This window comes from Epinephelus fuscoguttatus, linkage group LG12 (assembly GCF_011397635.1).
Source record: "Epinephelus fuscoguttatus linkage group LG12, E.fuscoguttatus.final_Chr_v1".
Classification (NCBI taxonomy): domain Eukaryota; kingdom Metazoa; phylum Chordata; class Actinopteri; order Perciformes; family Serranidae; genus Epinephelus; species Epinephelus fuscoguttatus.
Genome location: NC_064763.1, coordinates 30,966,244 through 30,988,011, shown reverse-complemented (window position 1 = coordinate 30,988,011; position 21,768 = coordinate 30,966,244). Strand labels below are relative to the sequence as shown.

General features: G+C 41.8%; 1 protein-coding gene across 2 annotated transcripts in view; it reads left to right on the top strand.

Moving 5' to 3' along the window:
- The window catches only part of caln2 (calneuron 2), a 51,437-nt gene that overhangs the window by 14,034 nt on the left and 15,635 nt on the right, over positions 1 to 21,768 (top strand). For both annotated transcript variants that reach the window (XM_049592907.1, XM_049592906.1), the window contains exons 2-4: positions 1,718 to 1,842; positions 9,358 to 9,501; positions 11,586 to 11,698. In XM_049592907.1, the coding sequence (XP_049448864.1) occupies positions 1,725 to 1,842; positions 9,358 to 9,501; positions 11,586 to 11,698 (375 nt within the window). In that variant the 5' untranslated portion in view covers positions 1,718 to 1,724. The remainder of the gene's footprint in view (positions 1 to 1,717; positions 1,843 to 9,357; positions 9,502 to 11,585; positions 11,699 to 21,768) is intronic.

The window sequence follows — 21,768 nt, the reverse complement described above, 5'->3', positions numbered from 1 at the left end:
GTGTGTCTTTGAGGTCTTCTTCTGTCTCTTTGTGGTAATTTTGTGTCTTTTTTTTGGTTGTTTTTCTATATATTTGTTATTTTGTGTCCCATTGTGTCTCTGAGTTGATTTTGTGTCTTTTTTGGTTGTTTTGTGTCTTTTTTGGGGGTCTTTTTGTGTCTCTTTGTGGTAATTTTGTGTCTTTTTTTTGGTTGATATGTATACATTTGTGGTTATTTTGTGTCTCGTGTTTGCTTTGTGTCTTTTTGGGTTGCTTTGCCCATTTATGTAGTTATGTTTGTATGTATTTGCTGATACATTGCGTCTCTTTGTGGTGAGTTTGAGTCTCTGCTCAGGACGTGTTAGTGTGAGTGACATTTTGCAGGTAAAGATCAGGGGGGTCCCTGACACTTTGGGGCTCGGGGTCTGTGCCCAGTGGGCCCGTTCAGTAATCCATCCATGAATATATAACACAACTATTCCATCTAACAATAAGACCTCAGTGTGTGTGTGTATATGGATCTTGTTTGCTGAAACTCCTGTCTGCAGAACAGATAAATGTTGAGTACCTTTATTGTGCAGGTGGGACAAGAGCAGACCCAGGACTAGATGGACTGAAGGCTAAATTTCAGAGTTCACAAACCTTGTGCACAAACACACCTTTTTGCACATACACTGTGTCTGCTGTCTGTCTCTGTCTCATGCACACACAGTTATTTTCACACCTGGTGTCCTCTACAGATCACCAGAGCAGGCTCGCGCCTGTCCCTTAGCTCTTAACCTTTTACACTGTCTTTGTCTTTACGCTCAGTCTGTGTCCTGCTCCTCCCTTGGCTCTGATTCATTGAGATCCACAAAGGATTTAAGTCTCAAATAACAGTGTGGACAGAGGAGAGGAAAGGAGAGGCTTATACTTGGACCTTGTTTTCTATGACAGAGACATCCCCACTCCCATCTCTATCTCTTCTGTCTGGCAGCGGCACGCTCACGAAATACTCCCGGGATCTCTATCTCTTCCTCCCTCCCTATCTTTCTTTCTCTCTCTCACCTCGACAGTTCAGCATGTACTATTGGCAGGAATATTACATGAAGCATATCGCCAGTGTCAAAATGTTACACTGGGAAAGCCCTCAGAGGGGCAGCGCTCATGAATCAAAGCAAAGAGTCACTCTGATCATACGACAGAAGAGGCCGCGGTTGATTGATGCCCTGTCAAGCCCTGCAGGTCTCTTGGTGAGGTGTTAGGTGGCAGCTGGGATCTGATGGGGGGGGGAGGGGGGGGTTAGAGGAAAGGATAGCAAGTGACAGGACATTAGTGCTTTTCCTGAACAAAGAGTGAGCAGGAGAAAGACAACGAGAGAATTTTCACTAGATAATACTGAGTTCCTGATTGTACTCTGATGGTATTTATCCGAACAATAACAGCGAAATATTTTTTGTGACTCCATTGAATTATAATGTGATTACATAATTTGTCACTGTGATTCTGCCACAAGGAGACAGCGGTTTCTCCCAGGAATGAGCATGAGGAACAATGCTCCCTCCGCAGGAGCTTGTGTTTCTAAAAAGGGCTCATGACCGTGCTGGTAGTCTGAATACACATGCACACACTGAGACACAAATCCCTCTTACCTGTAGTTTTCTTGCTCACACACACACACACACACACACACACACACACACATGCACACACATGCAAAGTTTATTTAGACTCTGTGTGTGTGTGTCTGCTCTGCAGGGAGAAGATGCCATTCCACCATGTGCGGGCGGGCCTGCTCTATCCAGACAACTATCTGAGCAGCTCCCTGACGGAAGGCAGCGAAGCCTTCCAGCTCACCAGCATCTCCACAGAGGAGCTGGGAGGTGAGTGTGCTCACACAGAGAGGGAGAGAGGGGGTGGTGGGAGGTTGGGGGGTGCAGAGTAAAGTATGAGGTACTAGCAATTAATGTTCCGCTGCTGGAACAATGCAGTTACAATGCGTCAGTTCTCCCGGGGAAAAGTTTTTCCATTTAGCCATTTTGTCAGAGCTTGACTTGATGCATTGGTTTCCAATTATGTTGCTTAGGAAATAAAATCAGTTACAGGACTCAGAGTGAAGCAGTGTATGTCAGAAATAAAATATATATGACTACAGCAGAAATAGGACACCAATGTATTGGTATCCTAATACAAGTTTTCAATCCGTCTTGCATGAAAATTGATGCCACCAACACTGACAGAATGTATGAAAATGAAACTCGACTTCGACTAAGCTGAAGTGAAGCCAGTGTGTTTGTAAACAACCAAAAACATAAGTGAAATCCTTCGTATTGAATGGTGCCTCTGTAAAACAAAAGTATGTTGTTTTGCATTCAATTAATGTGGCCTTAGATGCGTGGTTAGATCAGGGCGAGGAAACTTGCGACTCTGCAGCCACATGCAGCTCTTAGGCCACTCTCCAATGGCTCCCTGTGGCTTTGACCAAAAATTAGGCTACGTGGAAAAAAATCACGGTTATTTTTGAACATTTTCATTTTCATTTATCATTGTTGTAGGCCTACAGTGATTCTTACATTATCCAATTGTAAAAATGTGTACCCTATAGGCGTACAACAAATTTTAAAACAAGAGTGGTGGCTTGTCCTGAGTCTCCTTGGCAGCTCCTTAGCTGTGGATTCCAAATCCAGATGGGAAAAATCTTGGAGGAAAATATTGAATTTAGTAGTGCATAGACAGATTTGTTTACTTTTCATAAATACCTTGCTGCAGAGTAGCCACCCAATGATAAAACATACTAATGATTAGACCTACTAGTAATGTTGATAAGCTTATTTAGACTTAATAGGGCTGTGTTACTTTTATTATAAGGAGATTATGCAGCTTGACTTGTATTAATGACATTTATTTCTCCAGGCATTTTAAGTCCAAAATTTACCAAAATGTCTGAACGTGATCACTTCAAAAAGGACTTATGTGAGTGTTGTCTCATACAAGATGATACTGATTAAAGAAAAACAACATGGGTTTTATTTTTGTAGCTCTGGCCATTGGTTGTATTAGATACAATGACATGTTAATAAATCACCAAATGAGTGAATATAGTGGTGATCTGGGAATGTGGCAACATTGGTAAGAAAAAAAAAATAGAGCAGCAGTTTCAGTGTTGTTATCTCGTGATCATGAGTTAATTATTTCATTATCTTGAGATAACAAAACTCATTTTCTCATGATAACGGGTTGATTTAGAAAACAAAGGCCGATTTGTGGAGATAATTTATCTTGAGAAAATGTCTTTTGTTTTCTTGAGATCACAGGATAATTATGGATAACTCCAAAATGAGTGTCTGGTGTATTTGATCACTCCTGATTTCAGCCTTCAAGATCCCTGTCAGGACTGTCCGATGATTGAAGTACAGTGTGATGCGTTAATATATAATGGGTACTCTCTGATATGACATTTTCAGCTTAAATCAGTTGCTACAGTTATCAAAACAGCATCTATGCGTGCTGTTTTGGCACTCCTGATAATAATAATAATAACTAACCTGTGATCTTGCAGCCCATTCTCATTTGCAAGTGGTCAGATGCAGATGCTTTGTCACGCCACTCAGCATGTGACATTGACGCCAAATGCACCCTTAACATCTTTATGAGACATGCCTGATATTCAACTAACTCCAATTTAAACCCATCTGCAGTGATATTTGATGCTGAGAGCACCTGACGTAGTATGAAGAGAGAGAAAGTCTGCATACGGTGGGAGGGAGGGGAGGTGGATGGGTCAAACAAAATCACCCAGGAGACCACAGTTCATTTCCTATTTGAAACAAGAGGTCAGTGTTGTTTTAACGTGACATTACGTAACTCACATACTTTAAATGTAACGTATTAGGTAACATCTATGTCGCATAATGTTATGTAACAAATGTACTTATTTCAGCTAGCTGTGCGTCACATAAATACGCTAAATGGTGCCCTGTGCGTCACTATCAGACTCTGAGGGGTGTGTCAAAGTGGCAGTATTTGATGACCAGGGAATGAGAATGGGTTGGATTTTGAGATAGCAGCATTAAACCAAAAAACAATTGTTAGCACTTTCATTCTTGGTTTCTGTACAACAAGCAACAACAAGCATGATTGGGCGGATTCTTTTAATTGTCTCACAGCCAGGTTGCAAACAAGGTCAGTCAAATTTCAAACTGCCAAACTTTGTGGTTCAATTTTGACCTAACGTGTTTGCTGTAGTTGTGTGCAATTGCAGTTTTCCTGTGCATCAGAATTAGGGATTATTAGTGTCATTACAGATGCACTCACTTTCAGTATTACCTTCGAATAAAGAGGTATCTAAGCTGACAAAATTGTCAGCTTGTTTTCAGGTTATGATCATCTGACTGCTTGTGCTTTTTGCCCTGTTGGACATAATTAAAGCTTTTTCCCAGAGCTCAGCAATTGCTTTGCTGAGTGCAAATTTACCATAATCATTGGCCAGCGTTAAGAAAATAACACCCAAACTGCAGGTACCCTTTAAATTGGCTTAAACTGACACAGAGGGGTTTTACTCTGATGCAGTCAGTGTGTGTTCAGTGATTGCATGACTGTCGGATCCTGAAGCACATTATATGTCATTACATTTGGGACCTATCCGATGTCAACCTCATGTGTGCTGCATGACAGGCTGCATAAAACAAAGACCTCTACTCTGCAACGAGTGCATACATTTGTTACGTGGGTTGCTTTGGAGGGAAAGAAACAGCTAATCTCGTCACCGAGCCAGGACCGAGAGCATGAGAGTGTGTTTCTGACTGAGGCCGTTTGTTTGTGTTTATACATGTGGTCTATTGTAGTTTGCTCGAATGAGCTTTGGTATGAAGTACTTTGTAGCATAAATCTTTTAATCCAATGTCCCTTGTGCACATCTCGACTCAACCCAGTTCACTAGAACAGTTGCTTTGGTGCACTGAAAGCAGAGCTGGAACAGTGACTGAAATGTCTCACCATCATTAGTCCGTTTGGCCTCTGTCTGGGTAAAATAGTTTGGACCTGTGTCGAGCAATTATATAAATTAAATTTGGACTCCTAGACTCCAGACATCATGATGCGGGTATTATCTAAGCCCTGTCAGCCACAAATCCAACGCAACCAACGGGCGTGTTTGATGTGGACAAAATATCCGTGGTGTTTGCTGCCAGCATTTAAAAACTCCTAATCCCACTTCAGAGAGATGCTGAAGGTTCTTCTAGGATCATCTGTTAGCGTAGATAGAAGGCTAGTTAATCACCCCTGTGTTGGATCGCCGCTATCCTTTTCTCTGATTTCTGAGGCGTTCATCAATCAGAGTGAGAACATGTACAGTCCTGGGGGGATGAAATCGTAATACACAGCAGCACACAGGCTGGGCTGCATGCTCGTACAAACACACGCAGGCATCGCACAGCAATACATCAAGGACCAGCTCATTCGTACCCTATTGAAAATGTACTCTTCACTGTTGAGCTGCATACAAATACATCTCGTTTTGTTTTGGGAGGCTGCACGCTCGCCCGCATTCCCAATCCCTTGCCTCTGATTCTCACTTTATTTAGTGAGAGAGAGAAAGGGAGGCAGTGGCTCGGCGCTCGAGTCTAGTTATCAGCCGCTGGGGATATTCACAGGCTTATATGGGGGCTGCGAGTGAACTTCGGCTCTCACGCAGCTGACAGAGCAAAGACAGTCATAGGAGGCAGATCTGAGACGGACTTATTACACAGAGGAAGGAAGGAGCAGCATGTCAGGACGAGAATATTAATGACACACAGCCTGAGAGAGACAGAGAGACAGATGAACTTCATGTAAAATTCATTGTTTAAGTTAGGAAAAGGATTAGTCTCGGCGAAATTGTGATTTAAATTCTGTCTCGTAGCAGGCTATTACTCTTCTCGATTGTGTTTCTCCTGTAAAGATCTGCACAAATGCTGAATGCCAGCCGAAATGACACCCTCTCCCACCCCTGAAGTGCAGGGATCCACAGAAAGAATGGAGTGCTCGCTTGTGAAAAGATGTTGAATAAAGACTTCTGTCCTGTCTCCCTGCTGTCTTTATCAAGTCGATACATTCGACCACCTTCACCCCGGCTCAAAGCTCCACCCCCACTCAGATAGTGCCAACTGATTGACAGGTAATTAGCCAGAGATTGACCAGGGTGTTTTGTAAGAAGGTCCTCAGAGGTTTGAGTAATTCTGCAGCACGAACAGATAGATGCCTCGTGAGCTGTGTTCGTTTACTGACAATTTGAAGTTAGGAGGAAGCCTTTTATGTGGGAGGAGAGAGTCGGAAATGCTCTTGGCATTGCTGGTGGAGATTGTGCTGTGTGGAGGGATTGGTACAGGTCCCTTGGGGTTTGTAAAATACAATAAGTATATAAAGATGTAAGAGAGACAGAAAGAGAGAGAGGGAAAGGGAGGGGCGAAGGGAGAGCGGGAGATTGCCCTCACCTTGATTTGCCTGAGAGAAAGGCCGCAGCACTTCCAGTTAATGGGAGAGCCTGTTATCAGCATCAGGGAAGCACCCTTCTGCACCATCTACAGACCTGCTAAAATCTGTTAATCATTTATTTCATCTCATGGATTAGTGTTTCTCACGGACACCATCTGATGGTTTGCTGTTGCATTGTGTAAAAGTCTTTAAGTTGTTTTTATAGTTACAACTTATTAAAAAACCTAAACAACAAGTGGGTCATTTGTCATTGACACATATCAGCATTTTTTTAATGTGGTGCCTCGATCGTCAAAAACTAATTCTCACTTCCAACTCGTCAAATACTGACGTTTTGTTAGAGGTCCCACATGTCAAACTGTGATGCTCTAGGTACCCCTCTAGCATCTGTTTTGGACCCCCAGAGATGGTGTGTCAACTTACACTCTTTAATTGTATTGTGTCTTTTCAAAATAAACTTCCATTTTCACAGGAAATGTACAGTTTCTGCTTGATAAATGCATACAGTCTTTTTTAAAAATAAGAACGTAGGTCATCGTATCCTCATACAGTTTGTGTGATATTCTACAAATTAGCCCCCCACAAATGACGTAATATACTTAACTTAAAGTTACATGCATAACATTAGTTAGGTTTAGAGAAGTAGAGTTACTTTGGTAGGTTAAGTAAAAGAAACACGGTGAGGACGTACCTAAAAATGCCTTAAAGTTCATTCAAAATTCACACAGTTCCAAACACCCCAGCCTGCTTCTTTAAGGGGAGCATTCTAAGCAGTCCCTTTACTCCCATCAGCGCATTAGTCATGTGATCACAGTCTTCCCAAATATGTAGGTTAGACGAGAATTACTGGCTAATGATCATGTGGGATATATTGTTAGGTTTTGGTTTCTGGCTGGACCCCAAAGCAGAGATGGATGCAAATGTATAGAAACAAACAAAGTTTATTGACGAAGGAAAAAACAAAATTGCAGGCGGTGGAGGCAGGGTGCTAGCAGGCTAGGAGGTTGTCCACGAGTGAAGAGAGACAAAACTCTGGAAACGTCACGAAGGCTGAGCACATGGAAAACAGGGCAAAAATACAAGTAAGCACAAAAATGCACAAGGCGCGAAATGACTACAGAAGCAGCACTGGAAAGGAGTACGCTAAGCATAACCGACACAGACGCAATTATCTAGTAGGCAGGTTGATGAGCTGAGTGGAAACAGGTGTACCTCGTCAGCTGCAGCGGGAAGAGCCAGTCACGCCCCCTGAAACACACAAGCCTGGCAGGAACAGAAACAGAAAGGGTATTGGTGCGTTACCTTACGGAGGAAAATGTACGAGCAATGCATGAGAACAGCCTGCGTAGGTAAAACACTTTGTTTTTAAATTGATTTTCTTAGGTTTAGGCAACACGATCATGTGGTTAGGTGTAGAAAAAAAATTAGGTTTAGCTTAAAATGCTGTTGTTACTAACATAATAAGTCATGTGACATGTGCTACTAGCATAATTTGCTACTCATACCAGCACACTGTGTTGTTATTAAAATAACCTGATTGACTTTTGGTTTTACGCCTGACACAAACAGTGGTTTCTCGGGTGAAAGTCCAGAGTTTGTTAATTCTTTATACTGCGGCAGTTGCTCAGAGCATCAAAAAATGCAGCCACCCAGTGTATCTCATACTGCTGCACAAGGGTTTTTGGATGCATCAGTATGTGGTGCCAAAGGGCCAACCATCAGTATTTGACGAGTTGGGAGTGAGACAAGACTGTGGTTAAGGTTTGGTTTGGGTAAAGCACCAAAACTGCTTGTTTGAACCTGCATTCAATTGATTTTTTGACTCTTGGTGGCAGTGCAACAAGCTGTAAACACAACACTGACATGTTATCACCTTTTAAGTTGAACGCAGTAGCGAACAGTTGTGGATACAGAGCAAAATTATCATTCATTTGGAGTCATGTATCTGGCCATGTGATGCGTGCAAGTCCAACATTCACTCTCTGTTAGCTGTGTTTTTGGTCTTTACCGACTCCTGAGGAAAATATCTGTCTCTTTAGCTGCTAGATGCTCCACTTTGTGCACCAGCGAGTCGCTCACTGTGTCTGTCTGCTGTTTGGTGCTGAACAGGTGGTGTACTACAGTGGGTTTTTAGAGCTTTATCATTGAAAACAGTGAACCAAAACAGATAAGTTGTGGGCTGGAAAACAAAAGCGGAGGGAAACTGCAGAGTCAGATGAAAATTCTCTGTGAGTGTGTCATTAGGAGTAACCTGCAAGTAGTCATTTAATCCATTGTTGGTATAAAAATAGTGACTGATTGTAGTATTGATTTAAAGAAACCGATATAGAATAGAGGTAGGAGGGTAAATGATGGGACGCAAACTGCAGTCACCAGTCGCACAGTGTGATGGCTCAACCACCCTGACCTCCTGCCTAAGAGGTTTGACATCACTATGACAACATCATGCTATTTCTGCCTTCACACGAGGACAAGAACTCTTTGCCAGGAAAGAGTGAACGTGTGTCATTTGTATGTCAAGTGTATGAACCTGAACAAATGACTAATACTGCTGTTCTTCTGTCTTGTTAACATTTGTAGTGTAGCAAGCAGTGTAGACAAGACTGAGGAACTAATAACAGATATTTTCATCTGCTGTGATGACCCCCCGACCTTTAGGACACATACACAACAAGAAAATAAATGCACCAAGACAGACAAATCATACTTAAAAACGTAAAACTTAAAAAATAAATGGATCAACATCAACGTTAACAATATTTTTATCTATAGAATTATTTCTGTAGATTTCATTAAATACTCACACAATAAAAAACTGGCCAAAATTATCTTTAACAGTAAAATAATATGTCTTATATCCCCAAAGGAAAGAGACGAAGCCAGACAGACAGTAATGTACAGTGATATATTGTCCATTTGTCGTGCAGAGATCCGTGAGGCGTTTCGTGTTTTGGATCGTGATGGGAATGGTTTCATCTCCAAACAGGAGCTGGGCATGGCCATGCGCTCCCTGGGTTACATGCCCAGTGAAGTGGAGCTGGCCATCATCATGCAGAGACTGGACATGGATGGTGAGGCACTACATAAGGACACACACTTGGGTGCATGCACAGAGCATGCACGCAAACACACAGAGTGAACCTTTTTCATAAAGGGCTGTTTAACATAAACTGCATGAGTGTAATGTTTATTTACCGTCGTGTCTGTGTTGAAATATGAAGGGCACAAGGAGAATGATTTCCTTCCAAAGAAAGAAGCTGAATGACAAATTGTCTGTGTTGAATTTTAATGTGATGTAAATGAAAAAAAAAGTTAATATATGATACCAAAAACATAATGCCTCTTTTACTTGCTTGAAGCAAAATGAGCTTTTGAGTTACAGCCTATGTTCCCCTGTTTCTAAACTGCCTTAAGAGCAGCAGGTGGTCAATTGTCAAAAATAAATTCCCCTGGAGACAATAAAGAGAGAACCTGTCTGCTCCTGCTCCTTAAACTCCAGCTCTGCTTGTAAATCCACAGAGGATTGCATTTAGTCCTAAGCAGTCCCTGAATCACAAACAAGCCAGTCAATCTTTCAACTTGTTCTTATCTGCCTGTTCTTGATTCCACAGCTCGCAGTAAATATCAAAGGTCAAAGCTAAAAGCTTTTTGCTTTTGCCTCCCTGAGTTGTCTGACCATCTGAGAGCAGCGCTGCCATTTGTTCCAAGGGGAGACAATATATCTTTTAAAATCCTCTACCTCTGACTTCTATCATCTCGATGTCATCACTAATAAAGCACTGAAAGCAGGCATAGGCGCAATTAGTTTAGGAATGTCAATTATTATCAGGTGTTAGACAATCTGCACGGTCCTCCAGATGATTAATTTTATGCCGTTAAATCCCTTCTTCAATAATATTAATCCACTGATCTCTACAATTATATTCTTGTCCTGCCCTCAGGTTTAAGGCAAAGTAGTCTTAAAATATAAGATTCTATTATGTTAATTTAAAGCTGTGTTTTTGAGACACTGCAGTCAGGATCCAGAGCAGAGAACTGACGCTGTTTAATACTAATGATATACTGTATTACAAAGTAATGCTTCCATTTACGGCTCTGCAATTTCCTAGTTATTTCGGAGACATTTTCTGGAACCAACTGTGTAATTTGGCACTAATCATAGGAGGGGGGGTGAGTTCCTTGAAATAACAGCTTCATTTAAACCTAAGTAAATAGAATTGAAAACTCAATTCTCCATACATGTTGAACTCTATTTTCTTGCATGTTCAGCTGGCCTACTGTGCTGTGACTAAAACACCCCCTTTGTTACACAGCAATTAATTAAAATTCATTCAGTGCAAGAGCGCAAATTGAATGTTGTCTCTATTTTCCCTGTAATTAGCACCAAATTACACAGTTCTTTCCAGAGAACTTCTTGGAAATTATTCAGAAATTACAGACCCATAAAATAAAAAATTATCCTGCCACCAATACTAACACGGCAGCACTGAGACTGGTGCAGACTACTTCTACATCATCTTGTAGCACATAACAAATAGAACATTAGATAACGCTGTAAACTGATGGTAACATCAATATTGGCAATATGTAGTATAATAAGTTTATGCAGTAACTCGGCTATAAGACATGCTGTGGAGATGTTCAGCGAGTATTAATTCCACGGGACGCTGGCTGTTGATTGCTATCTCCAGCAACATGCAGGAGTAGAATACATAATGCACTTACAAGTTGTGTCCCCTGAATTTAAAATTGCAAAATGTTCCCCAAATTGTTGCTTCAAAGCAAAAACGAGCCCGCAATCGCTCGCACGCAGACACACAGGCGCACACTCGCACAGGTGCAGATACCTTATTTGATAGGTGAATTAGTGTTGATGATGCATGGGTGTTTGTCACGGATGGGGGCACATCCATCTGTTGATCTATCTCAGGGCGCTTTTCTTTGTTTCAGCAAGCGAATAAACTTCAGCATAAAATGCATTATTTAGCTCCTGTCTGCCAGCCTTCCTGTCTGTGTTTCTGATTTTCTTTTGTCCCGGTCTGTCTCCCTACCCTTTTCTGTGTGTGTGTGTGTGTGTGTGTGTGTGTGTGTGTGTGTGTGTGTGTGTGTGTGTGTGTGTGTGTGCCTGCCTGCCTGCCTGCCTGCCTGCCTGCAGGGGACGGCCAGGTGGACTTTGAGGAGTTCATGACGATACTGGGGCCCAAACTGCTGTCATCCGACAACCGAGAAGGATTCCTGGGCAACACCATCGACAACATCTTCTGGCAGGTGAAAGACAAAAACCTCCTCCTCCCGACGCCGGAGTCTGTTTCTCATCACTCACAATCCTCATCGCTTATCAGTTACATCCTTTATGCCTCTGCTCACTAACTCTGCCTCACCTCTCACTGTGTATTTCAGCAGTCAGAGCAAGTCTTGCATCCTTAAGCACAATCCTGGTTTCTGCAGGGACTCTGCACAGGCACACACCTACCTAAAGTGCAAAAATACACACACACACATACACAAACACACAAACACACTCTCAGGCCCCCCACCTGCTTCTTCTGTTCTCTGACAAAAACAGAGTTTTTTTTCTCTCAACTCAGGGCCTTGAAGGAAAAGAGACCTGCTGAGAATTAAGTGTGTTTCGTTATGTGAGTATGTGTATGTTTTTGGGTTTGGGTTTGTGTGTGTGTGTTTATCATTCGCATTGTTGCAGAGGGTATTACCATAATAAAGATTTCAGGGATGTGCCTCTGTATGAGGAAAGTCTAAGCTTGTGCGCTTTTAAGTGTCCAAACATGGCCTCAGTGGTGATTAAGGCTGCAGCTCATCTACATGCTTTTGAACGTGCTTGCTTTGTTTTTGAAAATTACTCCGAACAGAAAATTTGCTGCTCTCAGAGTGCTTCTTTGCCTCTTAGGTAAGACATGCGACAATAATGAAAAGTGCAGGGTTTTGAGTGTGTAGGGAAGGGGGTGGGGGGTGGGGGGAGTGGGGGGGTTGAGCGCGAGGACGGCTGGTTGAGCAGGGTGACAGCTCTCAGGAAGCTGTTCTCTGCTTTCCTTGAGTCAAATGAGAGGAGAAACATTTAGAGGGTGAGTCACTGAAATGAGGAGGTGTGTGTGTTTCAGGTTACAAACACATACTGGGCTACATTTACATAGACATTTTTACCCTAGATTTCATTGTGCAATCATTTCAGGAAGTATCTTTAAAAAAAAAAAAACTATCCATGCCATTCACGCATCAGAGACTGATTTTAACATCAAGACCGTTTCTTTCCACATCGTGTGAAATGGAACACCTTTTATAAATGAGACACACTGCATCCATGAAGCAGGGATGGAGCAAGACGGACTACAGTGTGCCAGCCAGCACGGCTGAAAGAGATGAGAGAATAGAGCGGCGAGCTGGACAATATGTGGGGAATGGGGAGGGTGGTGTTGGTGGTGCTGGCGAGGGGGATGCCCCACATAAAGATACAGGAATATAAAGGAAAACCACAAAGGAGGAGAGTGGGAGAAAATGAAAGAAGAGGTACGGGAGGCTGTGATTCATGAAGGTCGCAGACTGTGTTCGTCTCAGGGGTGATTTAAAATGTTCACCTCCCACAAAGAGACAGAGAGACTAAAAGAAAACAGGAAGAAGGGGAAGGAAAAAATGAGAGACGGAAGAGGAGAGAAGCAGGAGAGGGAGCGAGGAATGAAAGCGTATAGGAAGAGAGAGGAAGAGGAGGAGGAGGGGGAGGAAATGGTGGGAGGAAGTGTGTCTCTGGGGACAGTGAGAGCAGCATTTTGTGTGTGTGTATGTTGTGTGTCTGTTTATATTTCACAGACCTCAGAGGGAGACAGGAAGAGAGGGAGAGTCATTGTGTAGAAAAGAGAAAGATGGAAGAGAAGGAGGCACATCATGGTGGGCCATAATGACTCAGTTCAGTATGTTCAGATAATATTCTCCTGGCACAGTGAGATGTATAATGATTGACTTCTTCAAGGAGAAGAAGGAGTTGGCTTGTTTTGTGTGTAATTGCATTTCACCTCAGTGAGTGAATTTTGTGCATCTGTTGAATACATTTTGTGTGTCCACTGCTTGTTTAGATTCAGTGTGCCGTTAAAATATCTAAAAAACATTTCTGTTTTCCTGTTTATTTTCCACTGTAGCGTGGTCCGGGTAAAAGCTCGGGGAGATTTAGATGCATACTGTATCTGCTTTGAAAAACTCCTGACTCAAGTTGCCTCTTTTCTGCTGACAGTCAGTAAATTAGATTTGAAAAAGGGAGCACCCAGTCTTCCATCGCAAATGAAGCCAGAGTGCCTAAAGATGGAAAACAAACACAAGCCAATATCACAACAATGTTTATGGTCTATAAGCAATATGTTTACGCTGAGATAGCGCTGGAGAGAGGTCTGAAGAATCTTAAATTGATGTACAGTAGCGAGAAATGTTATCAGTGTCTTTGGCAGATGCTTTCTGTCTTAAAGGACAATACGTATCAGGAGCAGTTTGGGGGGTTTTGCTCTACTTGATACAACATGTAGACAGGAGAAACTGGGAATTGAGCCAACCGTACAATAAATTCCCAACCTGCTCTATCGCCTGAGTAACTGCCCCCACAAGGACCACCAAACCATGTATAGCCCTCTTTTTAAAGAGTAATGTTTCTTTCTTGGGGGTTAGAGGTTTGGGTTTTTGCTGACCTCGAGAGGTTTAACTTTTTTACCTTTGCTCTAGTTTCTCTAGTTTTTTGTTCACTTTATTTATTGTATACATGCGCAGAGGTAAAAACAGATATATATAGATAATAAAAAACAAAACAAAAAAGAGAATTAGAATGACTGCCTTGTGGTTGAATGCCTCCGCCAACCAGTCAAGTTGCCAGGTGCAGTTACTTCCTGAAGTTCCTCCGTTGGTTGTCTATGCCTGGATGTATTTTTTTATGAATAAAATAAATGAGGGTGTTACCATAATTGATGCAATTGCGGTGGCATGGTAGGACAGTGGTTAGCACTGTCGCCTCACAGTGCTAACCAGGGTTCTTGGTTCAAACCCCCCTTCTGTGTGGAGTTTGCATGTTCTCCTCGTGTCAGCGTGGGTTTTCTCCAGGTACTCCAGCTTCCTCCCACAGTCCAAAGACATGCAGGTTAACTGGTGACTCTAAATTGTCCGTAGGTGTGAATGTGAGTGTGAGTGGTTGTCTGTCTCTATGTGTCAGCCCTGTGATAGTCTGGCAACCTGTCCAGGGTGAACCCCGCCTCTTGCCCAATGTCAGCTGGGATAGGCTGGATTGGATTTATATAGCGCTTTTCAGGATACTCAAAGATGCTTCACAGAGAACAACAACAACAGCAGTCAAAACAAAATCCATAGGGAGGAAGGGAGAGAAATGCTGCGGAAGGGGTGAAGTACACTGAACTTTGAGGTTATAGGCAGTTTTGAAAAGGTGTGTTTTGAGGGTTTTCTTGAGAGTAAGGAGGAGTTCCAGGAGGTTGGCATCAGCAAACCTAAGAGTGCAGGAGGGAGTGTGCCAGTGAAGGAGCTCAGACAGGTATGAGGGAGCCAGGTTGTGGAGAGCTTTGCGAGTGATGATGAGACGTTTGAAGTTCATACACGTCTTCAACCCGACAGCACAGAAGATCTATACCATCAGCACAGTTTCAAGGTGGACATCCAGAATTAGTGTTACCAACTCAGTATCTGACCAAATGTCTCCTCTTCTGTTCCTGAATTATGGCGTTGACTAATGGCCATAAAAGTGCTGTTGCAGAACATTATAATGTCAAAGTTAAACTGAACTTTGACTTCTTGGATATAAAATGTCATCACTTCATCATTAGCCTATGGATTCTTGAGTTATGGCCAAAACTTATTTTGTGAGGTCGCAGTGAGCTTGATCTTTGACCGCTAAAATCTAATCAGTTCATCTTTGAGTCCAAGTGGACGTTTATGCCAGATGTAATGAAATTCCTTCTAGGCGTTCCTGAGATATCACATTCAGGAGAATAGTACAGATGCATGGACAAGCTGAAAATGCCTCTGGCCAGAGGCATAAAAATTACATTTGCAATGTATAACATCAGAGCTTGTGTTACGTGCATCCTATTATAATTGTTTTATGACTTAAGGGTCTTAATAGCTTTTTTGTTTCTAATATTAAGATGGTGCTACAGGTCTAAATTCATTAATAAAGTGCAGGAAATTCAGCTTGGTTCCTGACCATTTTTTTCTCATGAATATAGAATATTCCAAAAACTCTCTTTGACTGAAGTAAAACATTACATCAAACATTTGTTTTAACATTCATCATGAGTTCCTTTTTTTTGGAAAGGTGGCTACATCAATCCAAAAATGTTCTTGTGTATAAACAGTGAAGAAATAGATGTGAAATACTTTCCAATTCAGGTCCACAGAAATCACACTTCTAATCAATATTCAGTCTGAATCTTTCTAGCAAAAGTTGTACTGGGTAAAGTCTGTGTAACATCTTCAAAGAAACTCCTTTAAGCTTGTTACTGATGCAGTGTTCATCCCAAATTTTCCATGCTTTCTTCCCCTATTTATCATTAAATGAGGAAGACAAAAACATCTAGATGAAGGGACAGAAGCATAGCTAAGTGTGTTTGTGATATTTTTGATAGAGCACTTCTCTTTCAATATAAAAGTTCCACCAATATAAATATATTTTCCACACAATCTCCAAAATTCAGAGGCAGATCTTTTGCACCAGAGTTTTGTAGAAGTGATATAAGCACACACAGAGTCGATAACGATAGCATACTCCTTGCTGCAGTGATGTGCAGATGTACTCTGAGACCATGTGACATCACTGTTGGTTGTGGTTTAACATGCAACAAAGCAATAAAGTGGTTGACCACACCCAACCACACACAGCAATGATGCTAAGTATAGCCGGAAGTGTAGCTTAGACCATAGGCTGTTTTTAAAGGTAAACTGCGTCTTTCTACATCCAGTATGTACAAAAATGAAGCCAAAATATGCTGCCATTTTGCGGGTTTTGGAACCAGAGTCTGCACAGTAGCGATCAGGAAGTGAAGCGATGGTATCAAGTTACAATCCATACATCAATCCATCCAACCCAATGGAGAACAGCACCATTGATTGTGAGCACACTGATGGACAAACAGCTCTTAATCATGACATCACACCCCGTTTTTATGGCATCATATAACTAATTAAAGCCAAACTTATCAGAAAATGAACACTTGAAGATACATCAGCATGATGAGAACTACCTAACATGACAGAAACATCTTTGGAAAAATGTATTTGATGTGTAATTTAATGTTTTACTTCGCAACATGTTCCATCCGCTGATATGAAGGGGGCTGAGTTTATGACCTATACTGCAGCCAGCCACCAGGGTGCGATCTAGATGTTTTGGCTTCACTTTTGGGAGCTGTCATGCTTTTTATCTTTATATACAGTCACTGGTTTAGGCTGTAAACAGCAGGAATCAGCTACCCTGGGTTTGTCCAACAATACACAGCAGTCCACCTGCCACCTTGCCTTTTTTTATGTAAGTTGTAGTTTTAACGTGAAAGTTAAGTGCAGGACTATTTCTTGTGCATGTGCACTTGCTTCCCGGAGTCTCCGTTTGGAGACTCACAGTGGCGTCAACACTCTTTATGCTAAGCTAAGAAAACTAGCCTCTTGGTTCCAGCTTAATGAGCACACAGATATGAGAGTAGTATTGATCTTCTTATCTAGCTCTTGGCAAGAAAGTAAAAAGCACATTTCCCAAAATGCTGCACTACTCCAGGGGAAACTTGTGGTCATGGTTGAAAGAATGACTGATATTAAAGATTGGGATGCCAGTCATGGTCTCCAGGTATCAAAGTAACATACACCGCACAGCCATCTATCCACCCTGACCTTCTGCCCAAGACGTTTTGAAATAATATACAGTATCATCATCATCACTCTTCTCCCACCTTTGTGAAGACGACAGAACAGTCATTATTTGTCCGACTGAAAGAGACCATTTGCCAGAAAAATGTAAACTAACATAGGTCATTTTAAGCACTTTAGAAAAACTACACTGTCATTTTTTTTGGCTGAGGTCAGTCTCTCCAGGCAGGCAATGATGTCCAATTATTTCCACTGTGTGAAAATCAAATGGCAGACTCTTTGAACTTGTGAACATCCAGTCTGCACTTATTTATGTCAAAAGTCATATTACAAGTGTTAGGTTAAAGTTATATTAAGTTACACAGGGTTTTTCTGCCGACCACCTGTCAGTAATATTTTCAATGAAAACAGAGACTAAAAAGAGGGATGAGGGAGGCAGAATGAAATATCCGGCCAGTGACAGGCTTATCACTGCCGTCTGCATCTGTTGAGACAGTCTGCAGTGTTCATACTGATGACCGCTGATGCCAAATGTAGAGTAATTTTTTTTCTTTTTCTTTTTTTTTTTAAACGTTACATAATAACTGCCATTTGGTGAATGGTTTCATCCAAAGTGCACCTCCACGAGTGCAATTATTTTATCTCTGGTGTCTAAAAAGGGACTGGGACAGGGACTCTTCGCTCTCCGTGCCTGGACTGTGGAACATTTTGCTTCGGATTGCATTTCATCACATTCAATTGTGACTGATTCTGTTTCTGTGGACCTAATTCATCTATTATTCATTCGTGGTTGGCTGTAGCCTCTGCTGTCTTTGTTAAAAATAACTTATTGTACCTGCAATTTTATACCAAGATGTGTCCTCTATGCAGTGTTGTAGTCAAGACCACCTAAACTGAAACCAAGTCATGATCAAGAATCAAGACCAGGGTGAACTGAGGCCGAGACGAGACCGAGGTCAGACCAGGGCGAGTCCTACACTGCATGACACATGATAAAATGTGGAACATGCAAACCACAGGCACTCCTCTAACTGACCCGAAAGATCGACATCTCCATAAAAACCACCACAAAAAAACAAATGATTCCTCCCCATTCACCTCTTTCACCACAAAGGAGACAAAGCAGGTGCTGCCTTGTACTCACCTTCACCTCTCTTATCGACATACTGTATATATGCGTGTATGTATAAATGTACCGTGAAAATATCTTTAAAAAATAATCAAAGGGTATTGCAGAGGTTACTTTCATGTGTGGGAATTTTCCTTTGTTTTCTGTGAGCAAACACACAAGGAGCTGAAATCAATTTAACCATCTCTATTCGACACCTCTGTTTTTGCACAGACAATTATCCCTGAGGAATAAAATCCAGAGTCCTCTTTATCTGAGATTGAGACAACACCGACTTAAACTGCGGTCAAGTCATGAGACCAAGACCTTCAAAAAGTGTATCTCGAGTACTACAGCACTGCCTCTATGTGTGTGTGTGTGTGTATTGTGTACATAGTATAGGGCATTTTGTAAACATTTTCCTTTTGGTTAAAGCATTTTTATACAAAGTGAGACAAAAACTTCACTCGGACTTGAAGGTGCCATCTAACCCTGACAACACTGCTGCCGGACAGAAAAATAGGAAAGTACAGAATAAAAGAAACAATGCTTGCAGCTTGTCACTCTGGGTGACTTTTTAGAGAAGGGTCAGGAGACAAAGCAGGTGGACGACTGACGAAACAAGCTTGTTCTGTATGAGGGCAGGCAGGATTAGACGGGAGGGACGGCGTGTAAGCACCTGTTCTTCTGATTGATGTGTCCTGGCTCCTTCAGTATGTCACCGGTCACCGCTCACGGCCCCCTGCTGTTTTCCTGTCACACGCACACTCACAGGCACACAAATACACACACACACATCACATATTTTAGTTCATTCAGTGAAAGATGAAATGCTCAGACAGGCAAACTCTAGAGTCTTTGCATCCCTTGTTCATCTGTGTGCGCGTGTGTGTGTATGTCCTTCAGAGACCAGGCAGCAGGAGAAATCACTCTGTTGGTTGGTAACAGGTAGCAGCTCCACTGTGGCTTTCCCCCCCCCTCAGACAGACAGGAACATTGCACATACTCCGTGCTCCTGCTCTGAGCTGTCATGTTGTCTGTCCTGCGGCTGCAGTCCAAAGAGTTGTTCCTCCATTTTCCAGCATCCATTCAACCCAGAGACAGCTTTGGCAAGGAGGAGAGCAGAGATCAGGCAGCTCAGGCCCTCAAACTGCAGCTGCCACTCCCTGTTTCTCTGCCCTGGAGTGCAACACGAGGTTGCATGAGTCAGAGCAGTTAAACATCCAATCTGTGTTTTTATTTGGCTGCATAAATCTGAAGTATAATCACGTGTATTATAAAAAAAAAAATCAGACATAGATAAAAATCAACATTATTGAAAATGTAGGCCTGTTATGAAGATTAATTTGAGATTGTGTTTTTGTCGTGGAGCACCTTCAAAGACTTTGGAGGTGGTGAAACACTTTTGTTCACATTTTGATTTGTTTTTTTCCCATTCGCTGTGGCCGAGGTGCATGCAATTTATTATGCTGTTATTTTGAATCTTGTTTGTTGTGTCAGACAGACCCTCTGTCTTTATCCTCTCCTGTCACTTTTGCTTGTTAGCTATTCAAAATAGCCTTGGAGAGAAACGGAGCCCTCTCCAAAACAAAAGAAAAAGGTCATTTTGGTTTCATCAAGTTTGCCAAATTGTGAATAATATTGATTCCACACTCTTTTGAGGTTTTCTCTTTTTACCGTAACTACCAAATAGAGTATTTGCATGAGCGAGGGGGAAGAGTAAACGATAGAAAACCAGACAGAGACTCCACAATTTAATGAGTGTGTTTGTCTGTGTATAAGTGAGAAGATTTTCCGTTTACTGCAGTGTCCCAGGTTTGCTATTAATGTGTGCGTGGTGCGTGTGTGCGTGCGTGCGTGCGTGCGTGCATGCGTGCGTCCATAGGCATGTTTCCATAATTACAGTGTAAATCACCTGAAAAGTCAGTCTGAATGGTTAGATTGGATCAATACACATTTGCAGTGTATTATGGCTGCACATCAGTGCACACACCAGCAGACATGCAAAATATAAAACAAATAAGAAACAGCTCAATATTCGTGTGTGTGTGTGTGTGTGTGTGTGTGTTTCTTATCGTGTGTGTATGTCTGTTGGTAGATGATATCATTAATATCTTAGTCATGTTCCACTGATTGCCTTTGTTGTAGTGTTGTTATCTGACATTGCAGATAACATTGATAAATACAGCTGGGTATAATTTGATTTTTTTTTTTTCCAAGTCAAGTGCAAAAACAATACCTGAGATTAAAATATTGAAGTGAAACATTTTTCAGTACCTTACTTTGATAAATATTTTCAAGTATTAAGTGTAATCTTGATATTGTCTTGACAGTTGAGAAGCTCAATAAAATAAATGTCCAAATCTTGCTTTAAATCGGAATATATGGTGAAAGGAATAATATCACATATATGCTTATTTGCTTTTTTGCTGAGGGTTAAATGAAGACGTTGATACCACATTCCTATCTGTTGAATATGAGTCTATAACCAAGAGATATCTTAGCTTAGCTTGGCATAAAGACTGGAAGCAGCTGGGCTTCTCCAAAAGTTGAAAACATTCCATCTACCAGCACCTTTAAAGGTCACTAATTAGCATGTTGTCTCCTTTGTTTAATGCTTATAAAAACTGCATTCTAAAAAAGATATGTTGAGGTTTTACTAGGGGATATATGCTGGACTTCTTGACCAGGAGCAGTGACTTGCTGGATTCTCTGCTAGTTGCCTGGCAACCTCACAGTGACGAAAAGATTCTATAAAGTCAATGCAGGCACATAACCTCCCATAAATAAAGTGAGCTTTAGTGGTTCTGGTAAGCAGATTTTGTTACCTTTGGACAGAGCCGAGATAGTTGTTTCCCCGTGCTACCAGTTGCTAAGCTAATGCTTCATCTTTAAAGGTCCAGTGTGTAGGATTCAGGGGGATATATGGGCAGAAATGTGATATAATAAGTATGTTTGTGTTTCAGTGCAAAATCACCTGAAAATAAGAATCATTATTTTTGTTGCCTGAAAATTAGATGTTTACATGTACATAAGGAGTGGGTCCTCATCAAGAAGTCATCAAGAAGAATTAGCAAGCAGGTAGTAGCAAGAAGGAAACGCAAACCTGACAGACACTGTAAAGATGAGCAACTGGGGAGACAAGGAATTGCGCACCCTCCTCGCAAACGAAGAGGCCATTAACCGTCATATGACAGGAACAGTGAAAAACGGGCCAACTTACAAGAGAATCGCCTAAGGACTGACTAGCCGCGGCTTCCCTCCCACGTCACTGTTTACGTCACACACTGAGCTACATGGTTTGTTACTTGCTCACGCCCCCCATTGCCCCGGAAAAGGCACATTCTGTATTACCCGATTTTGTTTTTTTACTGCCAAT